The sequence below is a fragment of the Mustela nivalis genome (genome assembly GCF_964662115.1).
Source record: "Mustela nivalis genome assembly, chromosome: 13".
Lineage (NCBI taxonomy): Eukaryota > Metazoa > Chordata > Mammalia > Carnivora > Mustelidae > Mustela > Mustela nivalis.
Window position 1 is genome coordinate 27,479,803 of NC_139032.1, and position 19,642 is coordinate 27,499,444.

Here is a 19,642-nt window from a genome sequence, read left to right on the forward strand (position 1 = left end):
GGACACACAGCCAGGAAGTGGGACAGCTGGATATAAATTCAAAGATTCTGGCTCCACAGCCTGTACTCTTCTCCACTACTGGAACCCCAAGAAGAAAACAGAAAAAAGTGGTGGTGTTCTGGTGGCAACGGGTTGAGTGGCACCACCTCCCTTCTCTCTCCAGCTCTCAAGGACTCAAGAAAACACAACTGGAGAATCTATGACTCGCCGCCACTTCCCCATTTTAGGCACGGACCAGAGGAGCAACAGGACTTGAGTAGAGTGAGGACTAGGATCCTGGTCTCAGAAGTCCTTTGTGGCTATTGCTGCCACTGCAAACCAGAGAGTTACGGGGAAGGTCGTGGGGTCAGGGCCCATATACCAATTTGGGACAGATTCCTATTCTTATTTCTAGTACAATGACATTGCTCAGATTTGTTTAAATTTCAACAGCAATTCTTTCCTTGTGCATAAATTTCCCTGCCTACCCCTAATGGTACGGATGAGGACACTGAAATGCATTATACCAAGTACTTCTTCACTGTGGATTCAGTGATCTGAATTTTACCTTTTCTCATTATTTATCTATTGCAAGGACTGAACAGACTAGGAAATGAGAACATCCATGGAAGAGTTAAGATAGCTGACAGATGAGAGGAGGACCGATAACTCACAGACTCCACAATTAACAGTGAAATCAAATATAAATGGCAAAATTAAAAATGAGAGAGAACAGACCTGTCCCCTTTTAACAGGCATTTCTTTTGGGGCCCCTTCTTTTGCTGTGTCTGCATCGCCGGCGGCACTCTCAGTGTATTCCCAGAACACGGCGTCATTTTGAACATCTTTAAGGTTGAAGTTCCCTAGTTTGTTTAATGAGAATCCTTCAATCTAGGAAAAATTAGACATATCCTATTACAATGAGATAGAAAGGATTTTATATCAACCACAGTTTATTTATTTGGAAGAAATGGAAACATAACTCACTGAAAATAGAAAAGGTTATCATATAAGTTTATGAACCGAGACATCTGTTCATTTAAAAATATTCTTTGAAATAAAAAACAAGTTTTCACTTGCAAAAGAAATGGTGATTTTGTGAAATACTTCTTTAGTAAACAGTTTATGAGAAGGTAACACAGCCTGGGCTCAAGGCCACAGGCTCTGGAGTCAAACTGCACAGGTCCCAACCTCGGCTCCCTGGAGAAACTGTGAGATCTCAGGTTTCTGTAGAAATGGGCTACACTAGAACCTCCTCCGTGATACTTGTGACATGAAATAATGTACAAAATCCACCGACACAGCAAAAGGCACACAGTGAATGCTTAATGTAAGAAACTGTTTTCTACTGATGTTCCTGAGATGTCAATTGCTAAAGAACACAGCCTGGGCTCAAAAGGTGTAAGAAATGTGGAACAAAGTTGAACAGGTGTTTTTTGTTTTGTTTTGTTTTGACTGTGTGGTGGGATTGATCACAGGCTTTAAACAGGTTAAGGTACACGAGTCATGGTACGAATGTGGTACCCTGTTTCTCAAATATATTTCTACAACAAGTGGGACTATGTTTTTGGTTTACTACACAGAGTAATCCCAAACCATAAGCTGTCCTGCTCACAGTGGTTTCCTTAGAACTCAGAATAAAATTCAGGGCTTAGAAAGAATTTAGGTAATCTGTCCCTTTGCCACTGCTCAGTCCCATTTTCCCCATATGCTCCCCACCACCACCCCGCCACCGCCTGGCTGACAGCACTACTCCGCTTTGAAGGCTCTTCCCGTAACAATCACTAAGCCACGCTGGGGGGGGGGGGGGGGGGGAGAGGCTGTGCTTTTAGGGCTCTAAGAAATTCTTGCCCACCCTCAGGCTGCAAAGATTTTTTCCTGTTTTCTTCTAGGTATTTGATTATTTCAGAACAAGTGATCGAGAGCTTGAGTTGAGGGAGAGGCAGATGTAGGAGCTTTAGACTCTCCACCAACCAGGGAACCCGGTGCAGGGCCCCGTCCCAGGAGCCTGGGATCATGACCTGAGCCGAACGCACAGGCTTAGCAGACTGAGTCATCCAGGTGCCCAAGGAATTTGATAACTTTAACTTCCACCTTTAATTCTTTGATCTATTTTGAGTTAATTTGGGGGTAATTTGGGAGGTAAAGGGTTGATGTTTATATTTTTTTCCCTTATTGTCTAGTTTTTCCATGATCCAACTGCTTTAAAGACTTTCCCCCAATGAAATGCGTAGGCATTTTTGTTGAAAACAGTATCAATGCTTCCAGTCCACAGACTTGGTGTGTCTCTACATTTATGTATGTTCTTATTTAACTTTCACAGTAATATTCTAGTTTTCGAGTTGGAAGTCTTATGGATCTTTTGTTAAATTTATTCTTCATTATTGTGTTATCAAGAAGCATTGGTAATGGAATTGTTCAAAACCTTTTTAAATGTTGCTAATATATAAAAGTACAATTTTTTTTATATCATCTTTGTATTCTATGTTCAAACTAAATATACTAGTAAGCTCTAGAGGTGGTTTTGTAGTTTTCTAGGATTTTCTATGTAAACCATCACGTTACCTGAAATAGAGAAACTTCTACTTCTTCCTTTCAGGTTTTTTATTTTATTTTCTTTCCTTATTGTAATGACGAGAACTTCCTTTAAGTATTTAGATAGAAATAGTGTGTGGGGGGTGGTGGGATGGGGAAGGACACATCCTTTTTTTGTTCACAGTGGTACAGGTAAAATATCCAGATTCCAATATCAGGTAGGATGTTACTGACAGGTGTTTTTCATAAATGCCCATTTTCAGGCTGAGAAAGTTCCCTTCTGTTCCCAGTTTGAAGAGAGGTTTTGTTTTTGTTTTCTTTTAATCATAAATGAATGTTGAATTTTATTTTTTTTCCTGCATCTCTTGAGGATCACATGAGTTTTTCTCCTTTATTATTTTTGTATATTTCTTAGTTGATTTGTTAATATTTTGCTCAGGGTTTCAGTGTCCATGCTCATGAGGGATACTGGTATATAACAGCTTTCTTTTGTGTGTCTGGTTTTGATATCAGGGTAATGCTGGCTTCTTTCTCCTATCTTCTGAAAGAGCTTATGTAGTTGATATTATTTCTTCCTTAAACGTTTGGCAGAATTCACAAGTAAAGCCATTTGAGCCTGGAGTTTTCTTCATGGGAAGGTCTTTAATTACAAATTCATTTTCTTCAGTGAATAAAGGGAGTAAATAAAAAAAAAATAAAGTCAGAGACATGCTGAGTTTACACAGGCTATTTTTTTTTCTTGAATGCTCTTTTTGTGAGTCTTACAAGGACAGGTCTCCTTGATCTAAGTTTTCTAATTTTTTTGGTAGAAAATTGTTTATAGGGGCGCCTGGGTGGCTCAGTGGGTTGGGCCTCTGCCTTCAGCTCAGGTCATGGTTTCAGGGTCCTGGGATCGAGTCCCGCGTCGGGCTAACCACTCAGCGGGGAGCCTGGTTCCCCTTCCCTCTCTCTGCCTGCCTCTCTGACTACTTGTGATCTCCTGTCTGTCAAATAAATAAATAAAATCTTTAAAAATTGTTTATAATTTTCTTTTATCCATTTATGTCTGTAAGATCTGGAGCGATAACCCCCCTTCATTCTTGATACTGTGTTCTCTTGCTTTCTCATGAATCTATGGGGGGCTTATCAGTATTCCTGATTGAACAGTTGGCCTTGTTTTCTCTACTGTTACTCTATTTTCTCTTTGTTGATTTTGTCCGTATCTATATTTGTTATTTCCTTTCTTTAGAAACTTATTATGGGTTGCATCACCTGGATGGCTCAGTCAGTTGAGCATCCCACTCTTGATTTCAGCTCAGGTCATACATATCTCAAGGTTGTGAGATGTGAGCCCTGCCTCAGGCTCCCCCTAGGTCCCATTTTCCTTGCTCTTTGTATATTGAGTAATTTTAGACTGCATTCTGGATACTATAATGCTATACTGTATTGTGAAAATTATGGATTCTTTATGTTGCTCTAGAACATGTAGCTACTTTTATAGGTAATTAACTTGGCTATACCAACTGCAGACTGTCTCTTCTCTGGTGGACAGCAATTCTGATCTCAGTTCATTTTTTTAAGGAACTTTAGTGTAAAGTTTAATTTTGCTAGGAGTTAGGCTATGTTTACTGATTGTTTTAGCTGTAGATGTCAAGAGGCTCAAAGTTTCTCTGGTGTCCTTGTTTTTGTCTTCCCTGTGGTTTTTGGGTTTCTCAAGAGATTTCTTCTGAACTGAGGTCTTGCCATTATAATCCTATTTTATGCAAAAGCCCTAACAATGTGGTAAGGTCTGTGGGAGGGGAAGCATTCTACAGTCCTATGATCAGGTGTCAGTCTTTTAGCAGAGCCTGTGCTCCTGGACTGTGACCTTGACAAAGTGCTTTTCAATCCTCCCCACCTGAAGTAAGACAGGAAGGCACAGGAAAGGGGCTGGAATTGGGTATTTTTCTTTTCCCTAGGCCGGTTAGGCCCTGGTAAAAAAAAAGTTTCACTTGAAGGCAGGCTTTTGTTTAGGAGAATAGCGTGCTCTGGGCATACTTCAAAATGGTGACTTCTTTTCTCATCCTGCCAAAAGCACAGGGGGATTGTTCTTGGATCTCCACCCTGAGAATCTGGTGGGGGTTCTTGGAGTAGAACCTGTGAAATCACTGGGAGGTTCCCTAAGACTGGGGCCCCTGCTATTTTTCACTCTCAGGTTTGTGCAGACTGAGCCTCCAGAACCACAGTCTAAGCCCTCTTACCCTGGTATTGGCTCTGCTCCTGGGGTTCTGCTCTAACAAGTTATAATTTGCTGTATTTCTCTGTCTCTCCAGTTCTAGGGGCATTGGCTTTCCTTGACCTCAAATCTCTGATAGATCTCTAAGAGCTGTTGATTTTTAGTTTATTCAGTTTTTTTTTTTTTTCCTTTTTGTGAAGACAGAGTGATGACTTCCAAGCTCCTTACAGGACAGATTAGATTGGTTCAGGAGTTGGTCAGAGACATGCTGAGTTTACACAGGGAATTAAGGGTTCCATTTTCAGTATCTTTCCCTCCGTATTTTTCCCCTCTATCTGGTGGCCCTAGTTCCTCTGGCCAGAGAGAGGGCTGGTTTTGCTGTCAGAGTGCGTGCCTTCAGGGTAAAGCCACAAAAGAAGAACAGAAACTTGCTATGTGTTGGCCACTTGCTCCAAAGTTTGACTCTGTCCGAAGTCTGCTTATGCTTGTTCAGTCTCTAGAGCCTTCACGTTGTTGTTTTTTGTGTTTTGCTGAGAATTTATAGCAGTTATTTATAACTGACATTTGGACAGGAGGTTGTGCCCCACTATCATCAGTAAAACTTGACTTTCTGTTGAGGGGGAAAAGAACTACATTTGTTCTCCTGCCTTGGTTCAGAAGCTTTACATTCATGATCTCATTTCAGAATTTCTCAGGTGAGGACTCCGAGGCTCCAGGAAAATAACTTGCTGAAGGTCCTAAGGACATGAGTAAGTGACAAGATCTGGAGGAATCGTAGGGCTAGCAAACTTTAGACTACTCTTTTTTCTATTATATCACCTGCCATCTTTCATGGGTAAATAACTGCTAAAAGCTAAATCTATACAGATTTAGGTAGATTCCAAAGAACAACTACTAGAAGACTAGTTGCTGGGAATAAAAGATGCTGAGAAGACAGGGTTAAACCTGCTCATCAGTCACAACTCACTATGATTAATTTTAGTCAAATCAAAGTCTAATAACGATACATGGGAGTAACAGGTCTGCAAGGACAGCCTCCAACATGGAAGAGGTCGGCGTAGGTTGGGAGGGAATGGTTCAACAATCTCTGAAGAGATAGATGAGGGCACAGAGGCACGATACCTGAACTTCTTGACTGGGAATTTCATCTTAGTTATCTGTATATTCCCTTTGGGGCCAAGTAAAATGACAAATGTACATAGAGCTTTAAAGATTTTAAGGAATTAACATTTATAAACTTTTATAAACATAACTGAAATCTTCAAAGCATTTTGTACAGGAATAACAATGTAAAATTTCTGGCATCAATAAGGAGCTGAATTTAATTTCTCTCCTGTACTTGCTTTATATTTCTATGACCCTAGCAGAAGCTTCTAGTATTGGTTAAGACTTTAGCATTGATGCCTGATGAGTTTAAAATACTGAAAACTGTAGATCATTTCGGTTTAGGCAGTAGAGTGTGTCTTATTTGATCACAGAGTTCAATCCATTTTTGGCCACCACATACCTGTTTCTGTGGTTAAATCTTACATAAACAAATGGTATAATCAAAAGCAAATTCAATGTCACTTTAGAGGATGTCCAGTACCACTGCCTAGAATACACTAGCCATTGAACAAGGTACTCATACTACTGTATTCTTAAGCAAATCCTGAGGAGAATCACATCACCAGAACAGACACATCCCTTTTCTTGCATCCTCACATCAGTGACAGATGACTACTCAGAGGTGACCAGGACACCAGAAAAAGTAAGCATGGGAACACATACGATGTGTTCTAAAGGCCCTCTCGGGCACAGGAATCTAACTGGTTTGGTTTCATTCTAAACTCCTGTCTCTATGGATTAAAGTGAAAGAAAAACCTTAAAGACCTTCACAGGCCCTTTTGGGTCTGATAGAAATAGTTACTTCTCAGCTAAGGGTTGACTGTTCTCTCTTCTTTCCACCAGCACAGCTATCTGGCAGACACCCACTGGTCCCATGCATTCTCTCGTTTCAGTACCAAAAGCTCAAAGAAAGTACTCTTCAGGCCAGTGGGACACACAGTGGTCTGTGATCCCTTCTCCATGACAGAGTTTACGAGGGGCTCATTCTGCTTTGGTCTTTGTTCGTAGGACCCAGCAGATAATGGTCCTTGCTCAATACTCACTATATAAGTACAAAGAAAAAGCTCTTCCCTATAATCATATATTTTTCGTATGTATTCATAGTTAAGCTACTCTTACAGAACAAATCCTTCTTAAATGATGAGAATCCTGTGTACTTTAAGAAGAAAGGTGGTTACGGTACCATATGTGCCGAAATAAGCTTTTTACCAAGTTAGACTTTTTATATAGTAAGTATACATATAAGATTTTATCAAGATAAGCACCTAGGATTTAAAAGAAAAGTTCCCAAAATGATGAGAAGAGTATTATTTTGACTTTGAGATGGAAACTTCTTCAATCCTATTTGAATAAATCAACTTTAATGTATGTAGAAAGAGTGGTCACATTACTGAATTCTAACTCATCTTGAACAACAAAATACTATTCAAGAGGTGACGACAACATTCTGCATCTTGCAGTCTCCATACTTCTATTTTCTTTCATTTCCCAGAGAATGGGGAATGCAGAGAGCTATTTAGACTAGAACAGAAAGTAAGTTACAGCAATTGAATGCTTTGTACAGTTTGTCTGGAGGTGACTTGTAAATTTAAGTATCTAGTTATACCCAAAGGAAGTATGTACCAAAGGATAAATTTAATTCGGGTTCACAATGTCTTGTTTAAAGTCCTCAGGACCCTACGTGTTTCGCAAATTAAAACACCAGCATCTTATAGTCAAATACACTAAGATTTCAGCAGTGAGAGGCATGAATATTCATACTAGCATGATAAATAAATTCATGTCCGTTCTGGTTAAGTTTAGATTTTGAAATCACGTGTAAGCAATTCTGGCCCTGTAATAAAATCAGTATCAGATATATAAGCAAAAAAAGTTTTATACCCATGATCCTAGATAAACAGGCAGAAGAGGTTCTTTCCTCTGTTGAAGAAAGAAAATGGCCATCAGGGCAAACACATAAGGTGGCAAGCCTCCTTCTTCAGGGCGATCTATACTGCAAAGCTACAAATAAGAGAAAAAAAAGATAAGCACTCTTTTGTACCAGTCTATGATTTATATAATTTGGTCTAAAACCCAAAACACCACAGTGACAAAAAATAAAACTTCCTGAAACTTTTCGAGCAACCACATGTTGTGATGTTGAGGGGCAACTTCCATTTCAAATTTTTAATCTAATTTTTTTTTTTTTTTTAACACCCATGGCAAATCCACTCGACTTGGTTAACACACTTGTTAGTGAAATCAAAATGATGGTTCAATCCTAAGTGCAGGCTAACTGGCTCTGCTCAGTTTAATGGTCCCCTCCTCTGAACCTAATGCCTTGAAAATTCATGCTTTGCTCAGAAATGTGACTGGGGAGAGAATGTAGGCAAACTCATTAGCACCAACAGGAATAACCGTTTAAAAAGCACAGACTACTCAGTGACGAGGAGGGAAGCAGCTTTCAAAGGATGGCATGTTGTAATTACCAATTCACCCAGTTAAGACTGGTGCAATGCTTGGCTTATCCTGGACCAGAGCAATAGGTACTATATATTGTTACTGCTATATCTTTTTTTTAAGATTTTATTTATTTGTCAGAGAGAAAGAGAGAGAGAACGCATTAAAGTACTCAGGCAGGGGGAGTGGCAGGCAGAGAGAGAAGCAGGTTCCCCACTGAGCAAGGATTCCGATGCAGGCTTGATCCCAGAACCCTAGGATCATGACCTGAGCCAAAGGCGGACGCTTTACCTACTGAGCCACCTAGGTGTCCCTGTTACTGCCAAATCTTAATCAGTAAAGCTCTAGCTTTTCTCTATAAAGTACCTACACAGAATCTCAATTTTATAATCATCATGGGGCCTTCAATTTTAAGGAAATACTAAAAACTCTAATAAATATCAAGATATCACACTTAAAACATTATAGAAATATAAGCATGAGCAGAGAATGACCTCAATTTTTTGGAGTTTCTACGTACATGATTATAAATGGTATCACTCAAACCTTCCTGTGCCTAAGAATAGTGTTGGGAAACTAGATAGAATGTAAATTCTTGGGTCATATTCTATATTTGACCCATAAATCTGATTTTTAATAAGCACTATAAGTCATTTTGATTTTTTCAGCAATATGTTACAGTGAAATAGACACAATAAATTTTCCTTTCTGCAGACATTAAAATTTGTTCCAATGCTCAGATGCTTACTCTCTTCGTGTCTATAAATATGCATCCAAACATAAAATTAACCAAGCAAAAATCAAAGCAGACTGTTTATGCATACATAGAAAGTGCTCACACATTTAAAGAACTCAAACCTACCTTTGCCCAGTGCCGAAAGGCAATCACCAAAGGAACCAGCTTCGATTCAAGTTTTCCAAGGGCAGTTAAATGGTTTGTTGTCAAACAAGCGTTTTCATTTCCTGCACTCACTTTACAAAGAAGACCACTGAGGGTAGGGGGAACGAAAAAGAAAGATAAAAAGCATTACACAGGTATCAGGTATTATTTACACTGACAATAACTAATTTGCACTGATAATAAATATCTTCAAAATGAAAATAAAAAACTCACAAAATCTTTATGGGTCATTTAGGTCACTGCATTAAGCAGAAGACTGGGCAGCTATTCTCTGAGTGAACTTTATTTTTCAGAAGTAAAACTCTGTATTTTCATACATTAAAACTATTTCTGGGGGGAAATAAAAATCAGGAAAATATGGTAAGCTGGTTCAAATGGGAGTAGGAATTCATCTTTGTAAAAGAGTGTTTTCCCAAGAGCTGGGGGAATCTGCCTAATGAAGAATCATTACAGCCTACAAACCGCCCATGTACTGTGGTGATGGTAATGCTTCCAGATGGAGGAAGAGACACATGGGGGAAGTCACGCTAATTGTTATTCAGCACTGCTAAAAATGCTGCTAAAAAGGATGACAAAGTAAGGTGGCTACAGAAAGTAGCCCTTCGATAAAGTTGTTTTTACTGAAATGAAATGGGTCAAAATAGTTCCTTCCTCTGCTGCTGCCTTTCAAATAATTTTATTCTTTTTAAAATAAAACACCTTCTCCTCTTGCATCAAATGCCAACATACAGAAAGAATGCTAATAGTGAGTCTGTGAAATTAACTACATAAGGAGCTTATTATTCTAGAAATTGGACATTAAGATATAATAAAGTACACGTGCTCCTGGCAAGTTTCTATTTAATATATAAACAGCTTAAAGAAATGGAGACCTTTGCTTTTCTCTGCACACCACCACTGGCACCCTAGCGTGGAAGTCTGCATCAACATCAATAAAAGAGTCTGAGGAAAGAAGAAAAAATATTAAGTAGGTTAATTAAACCTCTTTAAAAGCAGAACTAGATGAAGTACAAGTTGTGACTTAATCCGTTTGGCCTTCTGAAAGAGGATTATGAAATAAAGCTCTGAGATGCCTTGAAAAGGGAAACAGTATTATGTATAACAGTCAAGTAATCATGTTAATTTAAAACCCTTATTTTGTAAGACTCACATTTGATTAGAGCTGACTCACTACTGAATCAGAATATTTAAGTGTTGTTATGTGGATAAGGTTAATTAGAAATGTGGATAGGATATATGCAAAAACAAAACTGCTGCAAAAGCTACTGTAAAATATCTGGGCTCAAAATACATATTGACTGAAGTAAGAAGAAATGTTTCAATGTTTCATCCAACCCAAACAAGAAGGATGGGAAAGACTAATTCATGGGATGAGACAGGTAAATGAGTCCTCAAGTCCTAAGCCAGACATTACTTTGGACACTGATAGCCCTAACCAGGAGCAAGTATTTGATAACTGATTAATCAGGGTTGGGTCATCATCTGTGAGGTATTAATTTAAATCACAGAATAGTTTTGTTTGGATATTACCCACAGAAATAATTAAAAGATGCATGACTTCCTTCCTATTTTCAACGTTTGACAAACAAGATATATTCAAATTCTGACAAAAGAAAGAAAATTTAGAGCAAAACGTGGAAAGAATTTGGCCTTACCACTGTTCTTTAAACATTCTTGAACAAGTAAGAGAACATCTGGCTGAGACATCTAGGAAACAAATCAATGAAAACATTACTAATCCACATGTAGGAAACAAATCAATGAATACAATAATCCATAAGTACTGTTGTTTCACTGAGATAATACACAGTCATTGGAAATTATCCAAACTCCTTTCCAAATTAGAAAGCACGCTGCTACCCCAGGAAATAAATTAATCATTATGCTCCATGTACACATCAGTCAGAGACAGAGACGAACGCCAAATGAGGGCAAGTGATCTGTTGCACAGTCAACTCCTGCATAACGAATTCCTGACATAATCAGCCTCTCCCCAAGACGTCAAGCTGTTCAAGTCGCTGATCACTGTAAGATTACGTCAACAGATTGCTTGCTGGTCTCCACTTCAGCCTTGCCCTCTCCAGTCCTTGCTCCATGTAGGAACCACAACCACTTAACGTCATAAATCAGACCTAGTCCTGCCCCTCCTTAAAACTCCCAATAGCTTCCTACTGCCCTTAGGTCATAGTGAAACTCTTTACCAAGGCCCACAGATCCTGCATGTTGGGCCCTCCGTCCTAATATTATGGATGCTTCTTTCTCTTGGTCCTTCCACCATGGCTTTCATTCTACCTTCCATTCAGCTCCCTGACTAGGCTAAGCTCTGTAGGGATTTAGGGTACTTGCAAACACCGCTCTCTCTGCCTGAAACACTCCCTTTGACTTCCTTATTCCTTTTCATTGTTTAGAGCCTAGAGTCAAAGCCATTGCTTCAAAGGGGATTTTGATGGCTGGATCTACACATCTCCTGTTCTTTTCTGTCACAGAACCTGGTTTCCCAACATAGCTCTCATTTTAATTAATCATATATATGTAATTACTTATTTCCTCCACTAGGCATGAGTTCCACGAGGGAGGAATCCTAACTGTTTTGTTCTCTGGGATTTAGGACAGTGCCTGGCATACAACACGGACTCAGTGAGGATTTGCTAAATGAATGACACCAAAATAACTGCTATGCTGGTAAATTACTAACTTTGATTGAATTTTAATTTAATTTTAATTCAAGTTTAAATTTAATTCAATTTTGACTGAAGGCTAAAAGAAGAGTAAAATCTATTGGTCAGCTGACCATGTAGCTATAGCCGTCAGGGATGGCAACGAATGAGAAGCTGTATGACAGAACATCTGAGGATGATGCCCAGGAATCTTCTTCATTATTATTATTATTATTTTTTAAAGATTTTATTTATTTGACAGACAGAGATCACAATTAGGCAGAGAGGCAGGCAGAGAGAGAGGAGGAAGCAGGCTCCCCGCAGAGCAGAGAGCCCGATGCGGGGCTCGATCCCAGGATGCTGGGATCATAACCTGAGCCGAAGGCAGAGGCTTTAACCCACTGAGCCACCCAGGCGCCCTTCTTCATTATTTTTAATGAACTAGCAAACTAGCAAACCAGGTAAATGGCATAAACCATCTGCAAACTGGCCTGGGGAACCAGCAGTGGATGAACTGAAAGAGGATTATGAAATAAAGCTCTGAGATGCCTTGAAAAGGGAAACAGTATTATGTTTCAAATCTAGATGATCTATTAGAGTGCCTTCCAGATTCAAAATTCTGACTCATATCTTTTTCAATCACATTTGAACCAGAAATCCAGGCTAGGTGTGAGTCTTCAAAAGCCCAATTATTTTAACAAAGTAGGTATATAGAAGTAGAAACTTAGGAGCGAATGGAGTTTTCAGGTCACAAATGTTGCCACATCCACACTGTTTAAAATCTGAAATTCTTCTCGGACATTGGAAAGTTGACTTTACCAAGATAATTTAATCTTCTCAAGTTAACAGAACCTAAAAAGCCCCATTAGAGTTACATAGTTAGAAAACCAGCATTTGAAGTATACATGAAAGATCTATAAAGAAGTACAGAAATCTGTACAGTATTAAAAGAAATGCGCTAAAATTGAAGGTTGGCAGAAGAGCATGGAACTGGAAGTTTTGGAAGGAAAGCTGCCACTTATATTATCTTCAAATATCTAAATATACTCTTATATAGCTCACATTTGAAAAAAAAAAAGAATTTCCAGACCACTCTGTGAAAATTTCAACATTTTATTTTGTACTTACAATGGCTGGAAATTGAATGTCGATATTTACATCTGAATTTTTGAAACCCAATCTGCTACAGGATGACCCATATAATCTCAGGGAACAATCTGGAAAAAAGAAAAGTCATATATAAGATGAAATTTCTCAGAAGTCATAACAAAACACTGCTGTTTAAGAAATGGAACCATCAATTAAGACTATGCATGAATGTAAGACAGTATTCAAATCTAGTATAAACAAACAAAAAAGGAACAGCTGGCTCTTTGCTTGTATTCATTTTGTTTTATGTAACGGGGGATGGCTGTATGGTCTGCAGTTTAGGTTAACAGCTACTCTTTTATGCCAATTGTAAAACATGTTTAAAAAATTCTAACTTATTTTATATTTTGTGCAGAAAATATTATTTGCCAGGATTTTTACAATCGGAAAGCTAAAAACGATGCTTAACTTTGTCTTATATTTATAAACCTGATAGTATACTCAAGAGTTAGTACAAACATTTAATCTTTTCGAAAATACACATATAGGTATAACTTACTGTAAAGATCATGTTTCAACAGAATACTCATAAAAATCAGCATAAAGTTACTTTTCAGTATAATTATGAACAAAAAGACGCTTAATACAATATGCTCTCTTAGGGAAAACTTTTGAAAAATAATTATAAAATCACTGATATAACTTAAAATGTTAGGTAACAAGCAATTCACTCTTAAGAGGAAGACGGGTGTGTGTGTGTGTGTGTGTGTGTGTGTGTGTATTTGCTGCCTATATTTATTTATGGCATTTTCTCCCAATGTTTAACATCACTGTGCCAAAAAATCATCTCCTTTCCACTAGGGGTTTTTGTGGGGTTTTCTAGGTTTGTTAAGTCAAGTGGTTTCTTTGAGTTTTAACAGTTTTCCATGACAAAGTACATTAAATTTTATAATGGAAATCTACAGCACAAATCATTGACATTACAAATCCCTTTCTTGGAACTTGTCTATAACACAAAGGATGACATACAGATATAATGAAATGAGCAGATCCTTGCCCTTTATTTTTATGAAGGTATACACAAGAATGAATGATAGTCCATATGAATGCTTTTTCAGTAGAACAAATGGTTCTATGGGGGATATGGTGATAACCTCTGAATAGTGATTCCAATCCTAACTGTGGGTTAGAATCACTTGTGGAGCTTTCTAAAAAATAGTTTTCTGTGGCTCTACAGACATATCCTGGAAAAATTTAATCAACAGTACACAAAATCTATTACAAAATAGGTTCAGAGCTCATTTTAGATGTTGCAATTCTTTTTAAAAGTGGTTAAACAGAACCTTTTTGGGACACAGATAACCTGAGAATGACTCAAATATACTTTTATTTTAACTTAAAATGTTGTGTCAATTTGAATAGGTAGGAAGGTAAACAGGCAGATACACAAGAGTCCCACAGTGCCCCCATAATCGGGAGCATTTAACTTAAAGTACATGTGTACAAGGAAATTCATAATGAAGACAGGTTTAATGACAGTGCACATAGAAGTCTTTGTTACCTTGGGGAAAGCCAGAAGAAACAAAAACAAACAAAAATTAAGAGCTTCAGGACATGGTAACTCAATTTCTATTAAATGAAAATTACTATGGGTTGGAAAAATGCATGAGGCACTTTTAGGTAGCTAAATAGAAAAACAAATCTAGAAAATACCTGGTAACTTGTGTTGGAACACATTTCCCATGATACGTTTAATTTCTAGTCTCTGTTCCAAGTTCTCATTGTGTAAGCCAAACTCCTGTACCACTTTGTCAATGGCAATACCAATTGCATTTATCTGGGAGGGTGTAGGCGGGGGTAACGTAGTGAGCAACTCTTCCTCTTGTTTCTCCTTTTAAGATCAATATTGAGATTAAAAATGACTCACACAGTTTTTACCTTCTACCATTCACTGAGATAACACCCTGTAGAATATTCTGGAATATTTTTCTTAGCTCTCCCTCTCACCTTAGCTGTGTTAGTCTTCAGTTCATCAAACACATATACTTCTTTATGCACATAAAGTGATAATAGAAGGCAGGCAAAAATAAGGAAAAAGTGCAGGGAAAAAACATTAAAAGCAGCAATGACAAATTATTTGCTTTATTATTACGGGCATAAGGGCATATACCAAGGTCCTATCAATGACTTCACTCATCCTGATACTGTTCTTAATGAAATTCATAAGACTGCCCAGCAAAACATATCTGACCAATGTATTTTGTCTAAAATAAATTCAGTAATATAAGTAGTGAAGTTATTAATATCATACCCTTAAGACAGAAAAGTTACAAAGATGACAAGTAAAAACAACTAACAAATAAACATTTGTTTGGGTTACATTAAACTTACCTTAATGTTTTTCTTGTGCCTCTTCTCTTTGATGTGCTTATGGGCAAATGCAATGGATTCAATTAAAACATCACAAAGTTTGCAGGTGTACTTAGCTGTAGGGTAGTTTCTTGGTCGCTATAATTTGGAGAGATTTAGAGATATATAGATATATAGATATATAGATATATAGATATATATATACACACACACACAGTATCTTCCAAAACAGAGGCAAATAAAAGTTAGCCAGAAATTATTTCCCCATCACTTTAAAAACTGTTAATATATTATTGTCACTCTTAACCACTATCCTAATGGCCATTTTTTGGAAGTGATTCTATTAAATCAAATTGAGTACCACTTTTAACTCACAGCGCTTAAATGCTAATAACTGTAGTAGGATGCCTAACTCATCAAAGCATACGTTCCAATTACTAGCACAGCTTAAACCAAGACAAGGACTTTAAGTAACAAATAAAAGACATTACCCTTTTTAGTCTGTCAATGAAGTCTCTTTTTAATCGCTCCTCTGCCTGCTGTAAGCCCAGGAGCTCCTTCGTTGAAAGCACAGACTCGTCAATCACGGGGCCTTCCAAGTCTCCGTCCTGCTCATTTTCCTCATTTCTAGTCCTACGTGGCTTCCGAGGTCTGGACCTCTGCTTCTTGTTTTCTTAAGTTAGGGGGAAAATATTATTGGTAATCTTGAGTAATACCACTCTGACAAAAATGCAGACCGTACATATTTATTCATACATATTTATTAACTAAGTAATGTGGTTATCTGAACGACATCTGAACACAGCAAAAGGAAAGCTCTTCCATGGATAAAATGCGTGAATACTCATTGGCCACCTCATCTAGATACACCAACCCACAGAAATCCTCTTTCGGAAACACTGGAAAAGAATTCGCTTCAACCATACAATGTGATTTTATCATTTCTTCCAAGTATACTCCTGAACATATTCAGCAATAGTAAAAATTGTCCTCTGAAGGTAAGTATACTTGTAATTCTAATACACCTAATACGTTATGATATACAATATAAATGTATGAAATATATTCTGGTATACCTGTTATTCTACTGAAAACTATCCACATTTGCTTTCATTTTTTTTTTTTTTTTGGGTAAACAACCTCAACAGAGCAAAGACTGACAATATGATCTCCAAAGAACTCAGAAATTAACTACATTATCACGTGCAATGAAAATCCATCATTTAGTTGTAAATTCAGCTTTCATGTAATTGGGCCCTCTCCCTACACGGATATAAGCAGTTCAAGCCAAAATTTTATTTACAGAGGACAACTAGTTCCCATCTTATATTTACTTTCATTTTAGCTTCTTTGGACAGCCTGTACAATAAGCACATTTCAAAGAAAAAAAGGCGTTAGTTGAAATAAGCTTTCTACAAGTATGGACTAATTCATTTAAACTCTGTTGTTACTTCGACAATCTTTGTAACTAGTAAGTCAATTTGTTGCCTTTTTAAAAAATTTACAACTTTTCTACCTGTGGAAATGAAGATGACTGTGGGATTAATCTATTAAAAAATTGTTTTAAATAGCCCAAGCTCTGAAAATAAATCAGTATTACATACGATTAAAATAAAATTCATTTCTCCAATTAAAATTGTGATAAATGTTTTGAATAATGTTTAAATGGCTGATCAAAAATTACTCTTTTAAAATATAAACCTACTGAAAAGCCCTGCATGAGGCAATTCCTATGTCAAGTTTTCAGTGGAATATATTTCTTGTACAGCAGTTATAATAAACCAGTTGTCTGAAAAAACTTGTGAGTCAGAAAAGGGAAATATAGGAGCTCTAATTTGCAAAAAGCTGTTGCCAATAACTCTAAAGGAAAAGTAGCAAGCACTGTGCTCAAAGTACCATAAGATGAATATACAATGAAATTCCATAAATAGCTTCTCTAAGTGGCAATTGAAAGAAATTAAAGTATTAGGACAAATAGTTTCTTTTTTTTTTAAGCCATCAAAACGGGCCAAACAAATAATACACAAGGTAAGTAGTTGTTTGCGGAGAAAAACCAGTCTACTTTTAATACCTGCTTTTTAACGCTCCTCTATTCCCAATTAAATAAATTATCACCGTCTTTTAAGGACTGTGCTCTCCATCTGCATCAACTTCTGAGATAAGCACTTCTTTTAACTTAGAGGCGTGTCTGTTCCCATTTAATTTGTGTATCTTCCAAGCTCTACTCTAAATAATTATATCTGATTTCAGTGTTCACAAGTTTCCTATTTGGCAAACACTCATTAGAGATTTACACAAATATGTGCAATACCATAGAAAAGTCCATATTAGAGGCTCCTGGGTAGCTCAATCAGTTAAATGTCTGCCATTGGCTCAGGTCGTGATCCCAGGGTTGTGGGATCGAGTCCCTCATCAGGCTCCCTGCTCAGTGGGGAGCCTGCTTCTTCCTCTCCTTCTGCCATTCCCTGTTTGTGCACCTGCTCTATCGCCTGTCAAATAAATAAATAAAATCTTAAAAAAAAAATACAGATGAATCCCTACTTAAAAAAAAAAGAAAGAAAAAAGTCCGTATTAGTTATACTACAGTAATTGATATGGAACCAAATTCCATTTTTAACTCCTCCTCTCTCGAATCACAAAGGCTTTTCATGTAACTATATTTGCTGTCATCTTCTGGGATGACAATTTCCCTTCAAAGAGCACGATTAACTCCTTTTTTCCTTTTAAAGATTTTATTTTTAGATAATCTCTACATCCAACGTGGGGCTCAAAGTCACAACCCCAATATCAAGGGTTGCATTCTCCAACCGAGCCAGCCAGGTGCCCCACTCCTTACTGTCTTTATACAGAGAAGGGATAGCTGCAGAAATTCTGTCTGATGACGATGACGATGGCAGCTGTCATTATGGAGTATTTTTTATGCGACAGATGCAATGCAAGTACTTGATGTGCACTGCCTTGTTACATCCCCGTAGTGATCCTGTGATAGATGCTGATACTGCCCCCATCATCCAGATGGGGAAAATGCTGGCCCAAGAAAATAACTCAGGGACTAATGACTAAGTGAAAGTAATGGGATTTAAAATAAAGATTAAAGCATGGATGGAATTCTGAAATTCAACCTTTTATCTAACAATATAAGAACTGGAAAGAACTTACTGAAATCCCCCCTTATATCCATTCACATCTAGAGTAGACCATAACTGACAAGACAGGATCACCTTCTGAACTGAGATTCACAGGACTACATGGTAAAAACGGTCAAATAAAGTCTCATTGAAGGGAATCTTGAAAGACAAAACTGGATGTTGCTAAGAAGTTCCCACAATTACAAAGAGGAAGACTACCTGGCTCTTGCAGGTGTCTTATAACATGAATTCTCTGTATACAGTATTCCGAGTTTCCCATATTTTATTTGCATATGGCCCATGATACCATTCACAAAGGACATGTGTATATGAGTGGATATTTTCCAGCTAAGATCACTAATGGAATTGTCCCAAATACATTAAATTGGCAACCTAGGATATTTGAGGGATGAAGTACAGGGCGGTAACACAGAACTGGAAAATAGAAAATAAAGCAACTCCAAGATAATTTTCACTGGCTTCTCACATCATTTAATGAGACCCTTCCTTAAGAAAGAATTCTGATTCAAGGAAAATTTCAGTCCCTTTAATGAGATCCTTTTTGGGATCCTGAGTGCAGTGCAAAGTTTATACTTCAAATTGAATTTCTCTCTACAGTAAGTTATTTTATACTAAAGCTTAGTATTTCCCTTATGAAGATGTTCAAGGGCTAGAAGCTGAACAGTTCTTCATCTCGCAGTTGGGAAAGCACATACGTATTTTTCATTTATAGAGAACATGGGCGTTGGGCACTGTCTTCAATTAAAAGGACAGTGTTCAAAACCACTTAAAAGTAACTTTCTTAGCTGCTTTTCAGACTAAACAAGAATACATATTCAAGAAGTTTTTAGTCTGTTAACAGTCCCTATTAATGTCTATCTGGTTGCAAACTTTTATTCTATAAATCTTTGTTTTTATAATGCTACTCAAGACCAACTTTTTCTTGTAAAAGACTATTGGTAACTGCGTTAAGATATCCATGTCCTACCTGGACACAATAATATAGAAATACTTAAATATATGAAGACTTTAAAAGAGATAAACACCAATCAAAGGCCAAGAAATTATCAATGTGTTTGGTTTCCCTCTGTCAGATTCAAGGTCCAGTGAGTCTGAATTAACGGCCAAAGCAGCACAGCACTCAATTTCAGTTCCACTTCCTCAGCCACTACCCCAGTAAATACATTTAACCTCGCCAGACCACAGCAGCCTGCTTTTTTGAAAAGTTGTGACTATACCCTGA

The 19,642-nt window shown here is 37.5% G+C and overlaps 1 protein-coding gene across 16 annotated transcripts in view; it reads right to left on the reverse strand.

Annotated features, from left to right (window-relative positions):
* The window catches only part of TUT7 (terminal uridylyl transferase 7), a 61,268-nt gene that overhangs the window by 38,187 nt on the left and 3,439 nt on the right, over positions 1–19,642 (reverse strand). For all 16 annotated transcript variants that reach the window (XR_014302190.1, XM_082696561.1, XM_082696550.1 and 13 more), the window contains exons 3-11: positions 15,763–15,944; positions 15,293–15,409; positions 14,615–14,792; positions 12,941–13,029; positions 10,811–10,862; positions 10,028–10,097; positions 9,117–9,243; positions 7,697–7,816; positions 718–870 (exon numbers count right to left, since the gene is read on the reverse strand). Coding sequence is in view for 15 of the 16 variants with exons in the window: in XM_082696561.1 (XP_082552687.1) it covers positions 718–870; positions 7,697–7,816; positions 9,117–9,243; positions 10,028–10,097; positions 10,811–10,862; positions 12,941–13,029; positions 14,615–14,792; positions 15,293–15,409; positions 15,763–15,944 (1,088 nt within the window). In the remaining variant the exon portion in view is untranslated. The remainder of the gene's footprint in view (positions 1–717; positions 871–7,696; positions 7,817–9,116; positions 9,244–10,027; positions 10,098–10,810; positions 10,863–12,940; positions 13,030–14,614; positions 14,793–15,292; positions 15,410–15,762; positions 15,945–19,642) is intronic.